General features: G+C 42.4%; 1 protein-coding gene across 2 annotated transcripts in view; it reads left to right on the forward strand.

Moving 5' to 3' along the window:
• Positions 1-5,875, forward strand: part of LOC309547464 (ashwin) — a 36,147-nt gene extending 30,272 nt beyond the window's left edge. For both annotated transcript variants that reach the window (XM_082247324.1, XM_082247325.1), the window contains exon 4: positions 5,220-5,875. In XM_082247324.1, coding sequence (XP_082103450.1) covers positions 5,220-5,276 — 57 coding nt within the window. In that variant the 3' untranslated portion in view covers positions 5,277-5,875. The remainder of the gene's footprint in view (positions 1-5,219) is intronic.
• The last annotated feature ends 9,746 nt before the right edge of the window (positions 5,876-15,621 follow it).

Genomic DNA, 15,621 nt, shown 5'->3' on the forward strand with positions numbered 1-15,621 from the left:
CCCATTATTCAAAACTTTTAGGTTGTCTTTCCCTTTTCGTGCCACAGAAATAGAAAAAAGCCGATAGCCTTTAGTTAAGCAGTGTAATGTGCAAGCTTTTTTTTTCTTTTCTTTTTTAAGTACCTGTGTGATTAAACAATGCAAATTCCAAGCATTGGCACAAGTGAAATGCTTTAAGGTTTATGTGCACTGGTATTGTTTAACCCTTTGCCAACAACAACATAACTAAACGCATTGGCGGCAGCGCCATCATGTAAACAGACAAAATGTTTTTATATTTTTACTCTCCTCTGTCATCATTCATGTAGAAGGGATTCACCTTTACATGTAGAGGTAGTTTCCTCCACCCCATCATGTGTCCTGAGCCCAGCTGTCCCCCCTCAGTGCCCGAGAGTTCAATAGCAGGTGTCAGGATGTTGAGTGTCATTCGCTGATCTTCCCTGGGTAGTATGAGCCCAAATGCTAAGCTATTGGCACTTATGGGTTCTGAGCTGTCAAACCATGGTAGCTATGGCCAGGGAAGAAGCTGATCAAGCACAGTTTGCTCAATCAGCTTTAACAGAGTGCAAAGGTTACATTAGGGGTCCTAATATACGTGTGAGATCTCCTTTAAAGAACTCAGGCTGCAATACTCCTTCCTCCTCAGCACTGTCATCCGCAGTAATTATTTTCTACCACTAGATGTCCTCAGCCCTCCAGGTTGTATGGTGCAGCAATTGTGCTATTTGTAAATAAGCTGATTTTTTTTTTCTGCTATGGGACATCAAATTAAAGCTGGCCATACACGCACAGAATTTCGGCTGTTTGCAGACTGAGTGACGGTTCACATATGTGCGGCTTGCAAGATCGCATGTAATTCGGAGCGCACTGCTCCTTCATTACATGCGATCTTATGCGCGGATGCGAATTCAGCCATACACTTTGTATGGCTGAATTCGCACTGTATCCGCACCAAAGACGCACAGGACCCTTTTTTTCATCCGCATCAGGATCGGATCGCACAGTGGTTCACACTTGTGCAATCCTATCCTGTGCGAACTGTCAGATCGCACTTCGATATGCGATCAAACTGGGGGTGTCGTTAACATTTCATTGACACCCCCTGCGTATCGCATATGGCAGTGTGAACTGCCAGAGGTGCGGATGCGATGCGGGAACAGGCTGCAAATTCGCAGCCTTCCCGCATCGCACAAGTGTGAACCGACACTGAACGATTATTCGTCGTTTGAAAGCGAATTGTCCACTAACTGATGGGACACACTTGTTTATTTTATCGTTTCCATGCTCGTAGTGATCGTTCGATAACAATAAAAACATACAAGACAGAATATTATTTTGATTTTAACATACACATATACACTTTAGTTGAAACGGTATAAGTTTTTGCTTCTGATTCATCTACATTAGCGGGGCCTATGGTCGAAATCGTTGGTAGAGTTGGGTTCACTAACGGCACGAATGTCAAACGATCTTTCCGAAAAGGACCAGTTTCGGCCAAAACTCTGTGCGTGTATGGCCAGCATTACTCCATCTTTCCTTTCACTTTAAATTGTTTGGGCCAAGTTGGCCTAAATGAACTATTCCCTTTTCTAACTGCTGCTGCCGATCAGTGCTTTATAAGCTGAATATAGCACAGCTACTTACTGTATGCAGCACTGAGTTCCTGAAGTGGTACAGGGAATTTCCTTCTGCTGCCACAAAATTGAAAAGGGCTGTGAGGGGTCCTCAGCCATATACAGGAAGCCTTGTCCTTTTACTAATGAAAACATGAATTCCTCTTAATGGATGAGGTGAAGAGGCAGGCAGATGACATCACAATCTCCACCTTCAAAGGAAGCCTTGCATTCATTGATAAAAATAAAAGGTTTCCTGTGAATGGCTGAGCAGCACTTAGGCCTACTCCACTTTATTCTGGCAGCAGATAGGAAGTCACCTGTACTGCTGCCTAGACACAGATATGCATATATGTAGCTGATGCTACATACAGTTTATGCAACACTGACAGCGGCCGCAGCAATTAGTAAAGGAAATAGTTAATTTGGGCCAGCTTGGTCCAAACAAACTATTTAAACCGAAAGGAAAGATGGAGTTAGTTGGGCTTTAAAGTTGTTCTAAGGGCTAAAGGGTTTTTTTTTTTTTTTTTTTTTTTACCTTAATGCACTCTAATGCATTAGGATAAAAACTGTGTGCAGCTTCTTTTCAGCCCCATTTTTTTTTTGGTTGGGGAACAATGGAAATTTTGAAAACTTAAAAATTTGGTAGGTCTTACTTGGGGGGAGTAGGGTAAATTATTCTATAAAATCTTGTTTAAAGATAAAGTAATTTTATCAATGAGGTTTTGCAAACTAACCTTCCACTAATCCACCATGAGATTTTTTTTTTTTTATTTGTAGACCAGATTGGAAGTTCTGTCAAATTCATACTTTAAGGGAAAATTGTAATTTTTCTTAAAAAGCATCTTCAATAGCTACCACAAAAGACAATTTGTAATTTTCTATCCTATTTAAAACCATAGCAGTAGTATTCTGTTACTACTACTAGTTGTTGTTGTTTTTTTTTTTTTTTTTTCTTTTGATAAAACTGAAATTTCATTTAAATAGGCATAAGATAGGAGTCCTCTGGGGAAGTTTAGTTATTATTCTGTCTCCATTTCCAGGTATAAACAACATTACATAGAAACATATAGTAGATTTTAAGCAACCATGCATAAAAATACATAGAATATAAACATTACATACAAACGTAAATGATTAAGGCCCCTTTCACACAGTTCAGATCCGCCTGTCAGTTTTTGTTGGCGGATCTAAACGGTCACCCCATGCATCTCCACGGGGCCTTGGATGTCAGCTGAGACATGTCCACTGCCATCCGATCCGTCAAATCTGGACGGATGGAAACCCTATTTTCCATCTGTCCAGCGGATCGGGTGAGAACGGACAGACGGTCCATTCCCATCAGATTCCCCCATAGAGATGCATGGGGACCTGACAGCTCTGTCTCCGCACACAGCACGGAGACAGAGCTGTCATCCTCCTGCTCAGCTGGGGATCGGCGGATCGATCCCCTGCTGAGATAAACGGAGTCTGCCTGACGGATTCACACTTGTACCACTCCAAAGCGGTGCGACTTTGGTGTTCAACTTTGATGCAACTTTGACGTAACTTAGGATGGCTGTGACTTGGAAGTGACTTGTCCCTCTACAAAGTCAGACCCACTGTTGCATGTAAAACATTCAGGTTCAACTTTCATGTATTTTTGATGGTAACATTGAATTCTGTGGCCCTCAAGTTGCACGAACTACTTTTAAAGTCGGTGCAACTTTAGATTGCACACATATGAGTAGTAACCATTGGAAAACATGGGGTACTACTTGTCTTTGATGTCCAAAGTTGATTCACAAAACGCACAAGTGTGAATGCGGTGTCAAAAACATGTTAAACACAGATTTGCTATAAGTAAACTCTTTCTAGGCCAAAAGTGGGGATTTCTATTCCTAATGTCTTTCTTGCTTGTTGATGACCCACTGGTATCAGTACTATTGGAATCCGTGAGCATAAATAGATATCAGGAAAGTTAGACTGAAGTCAGAAGTCCTGAGCTGCATTCTTTTTCTGGATTAGTGAGCTTAAAGTATTGAAGTAAAAGGGTTAGAATCATATGCAGACAACTAGAATTTGCTAAATAAGTGAAATGAAGCGTTTCTTTAATATGATGGTACACTGGATTCAGATTTAGAAGCAAGTCAAGATACATATTTAGGATAATTCTGATCAGCTTAAACCATGCATGTAGCCAAAAATGTTTTATTTAATTTTAGATAAAGTAGTTAGTGGTTAACCACTTTACCACTAGAGCATTTTGCTGTCTTACGTCTGGGCCACTTTTTGCGATTCGGCGCTGTGCGACTTTAACTGACAATTGCGCGGTCATGTGACGCCGTACCCAAACGGAATTTACGTCCTTTTTTTCCCACAAACAGAGCTTTCTTTTGGTGGATATTTGATCACCTGTGCGATTTTTACTTTTTGCGCTATAAACAAAAAAGAGCGTTTATTTTGAAAAAATAACAATATTTTTCACTTTTTTTTTATATGAAATTCCCCCCAAAAAAGATGTAAAAACCAATTTTTTTTTAAATTTTTGGCCAATTTGTTTTCTGCTACCCATGTTTGGTAAAAAAAAAATCGCAATAAGCGTATTTTGATTGGTTTGCGCAAAAGTTATCGCGTTTACGAACAAAGGGAAAGATTTATGTCATTTTTGGTGTTTTTTTTTTTTTAACGAGTAATGGCGGCGATCTGCGATTTTTTTTTTTTTGCGGGACTGCGACATTGCGGCGGACAGATCGGACCCTTGACTGAGATTTTTGACACTTTTGGGGGTACCAGTGACATTACTGCAGTAATCAGTGCTATAAATATGCACTGTTACTGTAAAAATGACACTGGCAGGGAAGGGGTTAATTTTATTGGAGAGGGAGGGGTTAATGTATGCCTGGTGCCTACTGACGTGTGGGGGTGGAGGTGACTGTGTGAGACAGGGACAGATCGGATGTCCAGCTATGCTGAACACTCCGATCTGTCACTCCCTGTCACTGAGGAGATCCGCCCGCTGTGTTTACACAGGCGGGCGGATCTCCAAACTGGATTCCCCGACGATCGGCGATCGCCGCTGCTCCTCCCCTGGCCCGACTCCCGCTGTGAATGAAAACAGCGGGAGCGCCGCCTACAGGGGGAGGAGTCTGGCGACGTAGGTCTACGTCGTCAGACGGGATCGTGCCACTTTGCCGCAGTAGTACTACGGTACTCAGCGGTAAAGTGGTTAATATCATGGTCTATTATTTGCTCTGTTTTTTGTAGGGAAACTATTCTGATGGTCCCAACAGGATGTGAGAGGAAGTATCTCCAATGTGAGGGAAATTCCCCTTTTAGACAGTTGCCACCTGAAAAGGGGTCCTCATTGGAATATTTTCTCTCACCTTTTGTTCTGGTGACCATTAAAACACTTTGGATTTGCCATTATTCTTTGTTACATGGAAAACTGGACAAATAGAGAGAATGACTCTACGCAATGGAGCACAGACAGCAATAAAAACCTGCCAAAAGGTTCTAACCCTTCCCCACTTTTTTCTGAATTTTTAGAAAAAACACCTACTGGTGTGCATTTATATCATTTGGTATGAAACAGTAAAACAATTGTTCAATTTTTTTCTCTTTCAGAGTGACGTAAAACCTACAGAAGCAAAGAAGAAGATTACGCATGTTACATGGCCTTGATTTTTACTTGATGAAGTGTCTTTTTTTAAAAGGACTTGGGGACAGAGCACACTGGGATGTTTGGATCTAGTCCCTCTGCTTAGAACCTCACAGAACTATTGTCATGCCGTACGAAATTCAGACTTTTTGATGGTGGATTTGAGAAAGCAGTTGGTCGACACAGAAACATTACAGGACCAGGAACGTGCATCTTCACATAGATCACATCTTCACATATTAATTTCTTTACATTTCAGAGCCGTTAAGTCGTTTTTGTGTGACTGTTTGTTCCTGGTGTTTATGTGTTTTTTGGAAAACTGTACAGAGTAGACCTTTTTTGCGTGTTAGAATTCATTATATTATTTTTTATATTCTAAATGGTTTTGGATTGCTGTGTCATGTGTACTCCTTTTGATTACTTTGGATTCTTCCAAGATTATGATGATTTAAAAGGGGTAATATGCCATATTCCCATAGACTTGCCTAAAAATCTCATTGCCATTGGATAACCTTGTCTTCAAATACAGACATTCGGTCTTTCTACCCAGCAGTGTCTTTTGATGCCCCACTTAGCTTTGGAGCATTACCATAATTCTTTTCCAGTTGGAACAACCCTCGGAATTCTGTCAAGTAGAGATAGTTATTTAGGTTTTTTAAATAATGCACTGATGAAGATTTAACCTTTACATGTATTACAGGCTGAACTTGCCAATTACAGTCAATGCTTCAAATTGAAGTTTGCTTTGATAGGTACTCGCAGAAGGTGGGTTGAGTCGAATAAAGTAAATGTTGAATAGAGGATTTTAAATAATGACTTGAGAGGTTACTAGAAAACTTTTTATCAGGTTAGGGAGGTTGATTTGATTTTTTTTTTTTTTTTTTTTTCGGTTAGCTGCAGATATACCTGCACTGAAGGTCCTAAATCTTTTCCAGCAGGTAAGGTTTTTTCCACATGTAGTTGGGTCAGGGGGATAATGGTACATTCATGTCCTGATACAGATTTATTTTGTTATCAAGTCCTGAATGCTAGCTGACTGTACAAATGCTTAAGGTTCTCATAGCTTGGACTGTAGATGGTTCAACATTTGATCCAATTTTGGCGGCGATAGAAGTGACTGTGATGCCCAGAAGCAATATGGAACTGCAGCAGGAGCACAAATTTGGCCAGTAGATGGATTGGCCCTTGGAAATGACCGTTCTCTCACAGTAATATTGTTTTTTTGAAGTTTGTTAATATGGTTGACCAGCTGTATGCTCCAGAATCTCACCTAAAACATACAATGATATATGTTTTACTACATGTACGAATGCTCTTCATTGTGGTTTAATCAAAGAGGTCTTCCAGTATTTTAATAAAAAAAAATAAAAAAAATGAATAAAGCCTGTCTCTGTTAAATTTATGGTTTGTGTGCTAAACTAGCCATAGAAGTGGGATAATGGGTGGTTGATCCAGGTGTGTTTTGGCCAGGTCACACACTTTATGGGTACTTAAAGTGATTGTAAATGTAAAATAAAAAATAACAAACATGTCTATACTTACCCTCTCTGTGCAATAGAATTGCACAAAACCACCTCTTCTCTGGTCCCCTGCCGGCCCCAGTCTTCTCCTGGCCCCTCCTCTTAGTCCAGTGCTCCATGGGAAGCCACTTACCATGGAGGCACTCGTGTGTACTTGCTCTCAAGCCCCGCTGCTGCGTCCCGTTAACACAGACAGCGAGACTCTGCTTCGCCCCCCACTCCTTTTGTCACTGGCTTTTGATTGACAGCACTTGGAGCCAATGGCTCCCGGTGCCCCAGAAAAGCCAGTGAGACCTGGAAGTGAAGGGAGAGAAAAGCTTCAGATGTGCACAGCACTGGATCGAATGAGGCCTCAGGTACGTAGACGGAGTGAGGGGGATGCTGATGCCTAAACATTTTAGAAATGCATTAGGGTAAATGTTTAGGATTTAGAACCACTTGCCGACCAGCCGACGTGCTTCTACTGCGGGAGGTTGGCTCTGTCCCGTGAAACAACGCACCTATATGTTGTTTCGTGGGGGCACGTGCCGATTGGCTATCAGCGGGTCCGGTGTCCGCGATGTCCACCGGGCATCCGAGATCACTCCCTGGGGAGACAAGATGGCGATCTGCCGTTGTAAACACGGCAGACCGCTGTTCTGTCAGTAATAAACATAGTGATCCTGTGTTTTTCTTATTTAGAAACACAGGTCTCTGTGTTCATTCAGCAAGCCCATCCCCCATACAGTTAGAAAGCACCCCCTAGGGACACATTTAGCCCTTTGAGCTCCCCTGGTGTTAACCCCTTCTCTGCCAGTGTCATTAGTACAGTTACAGTGCATATATTTAGCACTGATTACTGTAGTAATGTGACTGGTCACCCAAAAGTGTCAAAAATGTCAGGCATCCGATCTGTCCGCCACAATGTTGCAGTCCTGCTAAAAATCGCTGATCACCGCCATTACTAGTAAAAAAAAAAAAATGAATAAAAATGACATAGTATCTCACAAAGGTGAGTACACCCTTTACATTTTTGTAAATATTTTATTATATCTTTTCATGTGACAACACTGAAGAAATTACACTTTGCTACAATGTAAAGTAGTGAGTGTACAGCTTGTATAACGGTGTAAATTTACTGTCCCCTCAAAATAACTCAACACACAGCCATTAATGTCAAAACCGCTGGCAACAAAAGTGAGTACGGACCAAAGTGTCAATATTTTGCATGGCCACCATTATTTTCCAGCACTGCCTTTAACCCTCTTGGGCAGGGAGTTCACCAGAGCTTCACAGGTTGCCACCGGAGTCCTCTTCCAATCCTCCATGAAGACATCACAAAGCTGGTGGATGTTAGAGACCTTGCGCACCAGATATAATAAAATATTTACAAAAACGCGAGGGGTGTACTCACTTTTGTGAGATACTATAATTCTTTCCCCTAGTTTGTAGACTGAGAACTTTTGCGCAAACCAATCAATATACACCTATTGGGATTTTTTTTTTTACCAAAAATATATGGCAGAATACAAATTGGCCTAAAATGATGAAACAATTAGATTTTTTATTGGGAATATTTTATAGCAGAAAGTAAAAAATTAGCTCTTTTTTTTTTTTAGAATTGTCACCCTTGTTTTGTTTATAGCGCAAACAATAAAAATTGCAGAGGTGATCAAATACCACCAAAAGAAAGCTCTATTTGTGGGGGGGGGGGGATATCAATCTATTTGGGTATAGTGTCGCACGACCGCGCAATTGTCAAAGTAATGAAGTGCCATATTGCAAAAATGGCCTGGTCATGAAGGGGGGTAAAACCTTCTGATCCAGAAGTGGTTAAAGATGACTTTTGCCAGTTTTTGCTATAATGGGGGAACAATCAATCAGGTTCGATCGCTGTTGTGCCATTGAGTTGTGATGTTGGTACCATGTGCATGTGCCTGTGCCACTCATCTCCTCCCCTGTCCTCATTTATTCATTTAAATAATTAGCCAAGCAAAATGTTCCTCTTTGTGGACATATCAGAGGGTCAGAATGCTTGAAGTTATTACCATGTTGACTGCATGACCAATCACCTTTTACTTTTACAAATAAAATTAGTTACCACAGTAATCTAACATTTTAATATCCCTTCAATGTGCTACCAAATAAAATAATGATGACTTTAATCCAATGAATCCTAAATGCATATTTTTATAAAAAAAATGAAAAGTTGAACTAGCCCATTCCAGCACATTTCCCACCTCGACTACACCTCTCTAATATGATCAGCTTCTACTGTCGCCCATGCTAATAGGTATAACAGTCCCCACACTAGATTTCACTAGACTGTGTACCATCACAACATTGGGGAACTGTCATTGGTCAGTGTGGCCACTTGGATTTTTTTTTTTTTTTTTTTTAGACTTTTTTTTTTCTATGTAGGTACTAAACCTAACACATACATAGACATTCAGGACAGCTATACTTTTTTTTGTAAGGGATGTAAACGTCAAAGTAGGTTGCACTTCTGGATCTGAGGGGTTAGTGTAATGTAATTTGGGAGGGAGGTTAGCTTTAGGTCCAGCTAACCCTTCCTTAGAAATATCTATTTATGAATGTTCCCATGTTTGGATAAAGTTAATAACCCTTCCCCCTTTGAGAGCGAGCAGCTGACACTTTGCCCAGCTGCTGTCCTTCGATCCCAGCTGTCTCTAGGGTCCCCACTGATGATTGGGAGCAAATCAGTGTTGTTCCCGATCATGTGATCACTGTTACTGATTACATGCAGATTGGAGGTTTTACTGAAAGAAAATGAAAAAAGTGTATAAATGACGCCACTTCAGGCAAGCACATGCAGCAGCCTGCTGCCGGCAGATAGGCTTTACTAGCATACGTCTTCTCCCCTCCAGGCATACAAACACATAGGCTGCACTCCTTTTTATTTTTAGGCCGTAAGGTGAACTAGGAAAAAGTGGATAGAAAATGATTTTCGTTCCCACGTCTGGGCACTACTTTTTAAATGCATTTTTGCATAGACAATACCATTGTCGACTTTGGGTTAAAAGTTCTCCGCAAAATTCCCTGCAGTTTTTTGTCACAATCCACAAATGTACATAATTGCGAATTAGAAAAAACGAAAATCTTATGCTGCTAGTTTTTATAACTTTGTTTAAAAACATTTTAACAACAAAAAATATCTTTCAAACTGCCAACTATACATACAAGATATAACTATACAGTAAGAAATTCTATCTTACTCCTTGGGAACTGTGTCATATCCTTTAGCCAGTGCTGATGGTTCACTTGCTAAAACAAGTGATTTATTGGAAACCAAAGGTGGAGACTGTTTAGTTGACAAAGTTCCGACAGATGGAGCTATTCTCTTTGATGGCATGGCAGTCATTCAAGCCATTCGGTCCATACCAAGTACCTTTGGAGAGCTTGCAGACACCATACTGCAGTACATGGTCAAGCTTGGTCTGAAGCACAACTGTACACGGATAGACTTTGTGATTGACCAGTATCCAAAAATGAGTATTAAAAACCTAGAACGGTCACGTAGAGCTGGTGGTGGTACACAACTGGTGAAAATTTATGGACGGGATCAGAAAACACCAACACAATGGAAAAAGTTTCTATCAGATGGAACAAACAAAGAAGCACTGGCAGAATTCCTCTATGTTGTTTGGCGAGAGGCTGATCTAACCACTGTGGGGAAGGACTTAAGCTTGTACATAGCACACGGAGACCAGTGTCACTGTGTGACAGTAATGGACGGTTTACAAACTCTCAGTGCTGTTGAAGATCTGACATGTGATCATGAGGAATGTGACACCAGGGTGTTTTTACATGCACAACATGCTGCACAGGAACATCAAACTGTAGTCATCAAGAGCACTGATACTGATGTGGCAGTGATTGCTTTAAGTCTGCAGCCAGATTTACCATGTAGGTTGTACTTTTTCACAGGGGTTGGCAACAAAACAAGGCTCATTGACTTAGCTAAGGTCTCATCAGCTCTTGGCACACGTGTCTGTTTGGCACTTATTGGGATCCATATCTTCTCAGGTTGTGACTCTACAAGTGCCTTTTATGGCAAAGGCAAAAGAAAGGCATTTTCTGTTGCTTGTGAGAAAGAAGAATATCTGACTGCATTTACAAATCTGGGTAGCAGTTTTAACCTAGACCAGTCTACATTTGAGCTACTTTGCACATATGTGTGCCACCTTTATGGACAGTCATCTGCTGAAAATGTGAACGATGCTAGATACAAAGCATTCTGCATGGCGTCGTCAGCTTTGCCAGAACTATCCATGCCCCCGACAAGTGACGCCCTGTACCAACACTGCAAAAGGGCAAATTACCAAGCAGCCATAATGAGACATTCTCTGAAAGGTATAATGTGTGCCCCTTCACCCATTGGCAATGGATGGCACCTCGAGGATGGTGAGTTAACAGTGACCTGGATGACTAGAAATCCTGCCCCTGATAGTGTGCTGCAGGCAGTCCACTGCAGTTGCAAACATAGCAAATGTGAGACTGAAAGATGTTCCTGTATGTCTGCAAGACTGTCTTGTACTGATTTATGTCGGTGCCAAAATTGTGCAAATGTTTCACAGGAAACATGGGATGATGGTTCTGATAGTGATGATACCGATGAGTAAATATGCGCTGTGTTATAATTTAAGGTGATTTTGAGCTGTAAACAATTTTTTGTAGAATTGTCTATTTTTTTGGTAGAATTCAAAATTAGGGCGACATGGTAGACTTTAGAGTCACTTACGGCAACTTGGACCAAAGTGTGCTTATATTTCTTTCTTTGTGTGATTACAAAGTACCTACTGAAATTTTTGAGGTATAAAACATCTGTTTTGCTCAATTTGTAATGTTTTTGTTTAATTTTGCTCTGTGCCAATCTGTGAATTTGAATAAAGTTTTCTAAAAATTTGCCATATTTCATGGTCTACATTCACACTTGAGAATATAATTCACCAAAACCTGTCTAAAATGTTTAGGTATATGTATAGTTGGCAGTTTGAAAGATATTTTTTGTTGTTAAAATGTTTTTAAACAAAGTTATAAACAAAACTAGCAGCATAAGATTTTCGTTTTTTCTAATTCGCAATTATGTACATTTGTGGATTGTGACAAAAAACTGCAGGGAATTTTGCGGAGAACTTTTAACCCAAAGTCGACAATGGTATTGTCTATGCAAAAATGCATTTAAAAAGTAGTGCCCAGACGTGGGAACGAAAATCATTTTTTTCCTAGTTCACCTTACGGCCTATTTGCTTTGAACCGCAACAAGCTTTACATCGTGCAATTAGTCATAAACGTAGGAACTATTCCAATCAAAGTTCAAACCGCTTGGAATATATGTTTTTAATGTAAAAATTAATGACGCATTGCAAGGAGACCAGTCCTTCGCCTTTAAAACTCTCAGTGAAGATAGTAAATATATAAAGAATATGAAACATGAGGTATAAAATAGAGAATATACATTTAGGGTTCATTCACACCAGATGCACTGGGGTGTGTTTGGGAATACATTCCCAATGCATGCAAACCAAAAAATGATGGTCCCATGAATGCAGTTCACACTAGCGCATTGTGTTGCATCTGTGCAGCTCTGGAAAAAAAGTACAGCAGCCACTGCTTTTTTCAGCATATTGCATTCAAATGTATGCAAGCAGCCATAAGTGCAACACATTGCAAGGTAAATCAGGGTAAAAGCAAAAATGCAATGCATTTAAAAAATACATCAAAGCGCGTTACAATAAACACAACGTGCTTGTGTTGTGAATGAACCCATAGACTCATGCACGTTCAGCAAATTTTTTATTTTAACTATATGATTTTAGCATAACTTTTTCCCTATATACTATTTTCATATCCGGTTGCAACATAAATTATATTTATATGCTGCAATTCTGAGATTACTGCTCAGCTGTATGAAAATAACTGTAATGTGGTTTAACTAATTGTAAGGCCCCTTTTCACACATGCTTTCCGTTTGTCTGTTTTTCATCCATCTGTTGACGGATGAAAAACGGACATTAATGTATCTCTATGTAAAAACGGATGACAACGGATGATCATCCGTTAACATCCGTTTTCATCCGCTTCAGTCAATGTCCGTTTTTTTGAAAAACGGGTCGGACGAAAAACAGATGAAAAACGGATGGCAACTGATGACAACGGATGAAAAACGGATGACAACTGACGAAAAAAGGATGAAAAATGGATACATTTTGACGTGACTGAACTGAAGAACTGAACGGACCGTATGTGTGAAAGGGGCCTAAGGCTTCATGCAAACAGGACGTAGAAATCGCAGTTTTCCCTCCTGATGCAACCAACTGCTGCAGGCTTGGCTTGTCACCCCACAGGTCCACCTTGTTAAGGCGTTCACCTTTGTGCGATCTGGTCCTGCTGGTGAACCAGGTTCCCTCTGAGGAGTGGGTTGTTCTCCCTAGCAATATGGTTTGGCCGACAAAGTGGTTTGTGATGGGCGAGTACCAGTCGTCTGTAACCACCTCGATAGCGTGGCAGCTTCCGTGGTGCCCACCTAATCACCAGACACCTCTGTTCATGGATGGCATATGTTAACTGCCCTCCTTCATAGGTAGAGGATCCAGGGGCTGGCCCTGACCCAAAGGTAGTGGAATTGGTGTGTGCCAGGACCGGACAGTTAAATTCCGGGGCTCATGTCCCAGGTGCACCGGCCAGTACCTCTGTCAGGGCAGGACGGTCCTTCTTACACGCTGGCATCAAGGACGCCATTTTAGTCAGTTTCCCATTGGATCAGTCAGTTGGGTTCAGCTGAGCCACTTTAGTTGCATCCCAGCATCCTACTGTAGTCAGCTGTACCCAGGAATGATGTAACCAATATTTTGATTTGAGGAGTGGGCCAGGCCCTGATAGCATCAACCTTCCTAGTTCCAGATCTCTGGGTGCCTACTCATCCCTGCTGTTCCCAGTACCAACCCGCTGACTTGCCCATTAGACAGTTACTGCGTGAAACTGTCAAACTAGGCCCTGCCAGATTGTTTGGGACTGCTGACAGGAGCCCTGGGTGTTCCACCCAGACAGGGCCAAACACTAGAAGGCCCCTAAAGCAGGCCACTGCACAAGGTTCCACCCCTCCCAGTAGATCATCCATGACCCTTAGAAAGGTGGCTGATGCATTCTCAACCCCAACTAGCATTGTCGTAAATGCAGGCAAGACACATGGGGTGGTGAATACTGACTTGTCCTGAGCCTTTCGGGTTAGAGGGTTTGGTCCACGCCCCCTGCTGGGATTCTGCTTTTAAGGGCTCCACAAAGCCTAGACTTCTGATGACATCTAGCCCCACCGAGCTCCCTGAATGACCCCTAACTGCAGCCTTCCCTAAGTCTCCTTTCCCCCGCTTGCCTGCGCCTCCTCTGAGACAAGGCAGGTTGCAGGGGTGGGGGGGGGGAAACACCCAGCTGCCCACCTCATGGACGCCATGGTGTGCCCTCCCAGGGTTTTCCATGACCCTGACACGGCATGCTGTAAGCACTTGCCCGCAACGTAGGTACCTGGAGGGAGAATAAGGGTGATTTCAGCTGAATTCCTAAGCCCACTCCATGAGTGTCAGCTACCACATCTAACAGAGCACCAATCTCTTCCAATTCAGGTGTACTGCCTCTGGCCAGGACGTGCTGTGCTGGGATGTTGTGTGAGATCAAACTAGGCCATAAACCATTGTGTTTCACTCCAGCCCTGGCCTTCCTGATTTCACATGGATCTTCACAGACCTTATCGGGTGACACCTTTAACACATGCCTTCTAGGTTGACTGGACACAAGGAGCAGCTGTTTAACCCTTTTGGTCTTCAGGCCTCCTGCCCATAGACCTGTCAAACCTATCTGCTCACTGTCCCGGTCAAGCTTTTGTTTACTTTTCTCAGCAGGGAAGCTAACAGCTGGCCTGCTGAACATTGCAAAGCTTTTGTCGGTCCGCAGTGCTGGCTGAGACGTGGGACTAAAAGTGCCAGCCAGCTGTCCTGTGACAAGGACAATTTTGTGGGTGTATTCGAGGCAGAATCCTCTGGGTCAGAGCAAGGAAAAGGGCCATCTGGCCCAATCCTTTGCTTTGCAGCAAGAGACTGGATCTCCTCCACCCTCCCAGCACTGTGAGGGACCTCCAATAAAGACAAAGCACCATTACATTCATGAGTTACATTGTTAACATCAACTACACATGCGTTGGATAATAGCACATGCAAGAGGACCTGCTCTCCTTAGTAGAAGGAGAACCCTGTACTTCCACTCCACCCTCCCCCTCCCTCTGTCCATCCACAGGTTGCTCAGACATTAACCCAACATCTGTACATAGTACCTTGGTAGGGCCATAGAGTTCCGTGGGGGCATCAAGGGTGCTCTTAGCAGGTGTGTAGTAAGAAACAAGGGTACCTAAATCGGCACCCAACAGAACAGCTGTGGGGATCTCGTCCGAGACTCCCACTTCTCTCATTCCACTTCCAGCACCCCAATCAATGAAAACATAGGCATGAGGTACTCGTGAGCGGGTCCCCCTGACTCTGGTGAGGGTAAAAAACTTTCCAACGATGAGGTCCTTCTTCCTATCACCTCTGGTCTGACTAAGGTGACTTCAGCTCCTGTGTCTCGGAAACCAGTTACGATCCGGTTGCCCATGGTGACTGGCTGCAGGTTGACAGGGGTAAACCCAAGATTTCCTGCGGACAAATAGCATGGAGGAAGAGTTGCTTGCCAGGTGAGGTCATCTTCTGCCCAGGGCACTGTGTCCTGAGATGTCCGGCTTTCCCACAGGTGTAGCATCGGCGGGTGCCAGTTGCGATTGAGGTGACACCAGAGACTGCAGGTGCTAGTTGCTGGGGAACTT

The sequence above is a fragment of the Pelophylax lessonae genome (assembly GCF_965119305.1).
Source record: "Pelophylax lessonae genome assembly, chromosome: 2".
NCBI classification, from domain to species: domain Eukaryota; kingdom Metazoa; phylum Chordata; class Amphibia; order Anura; family Ranidae; genus Pelophylax; species Pelophylax lessonae.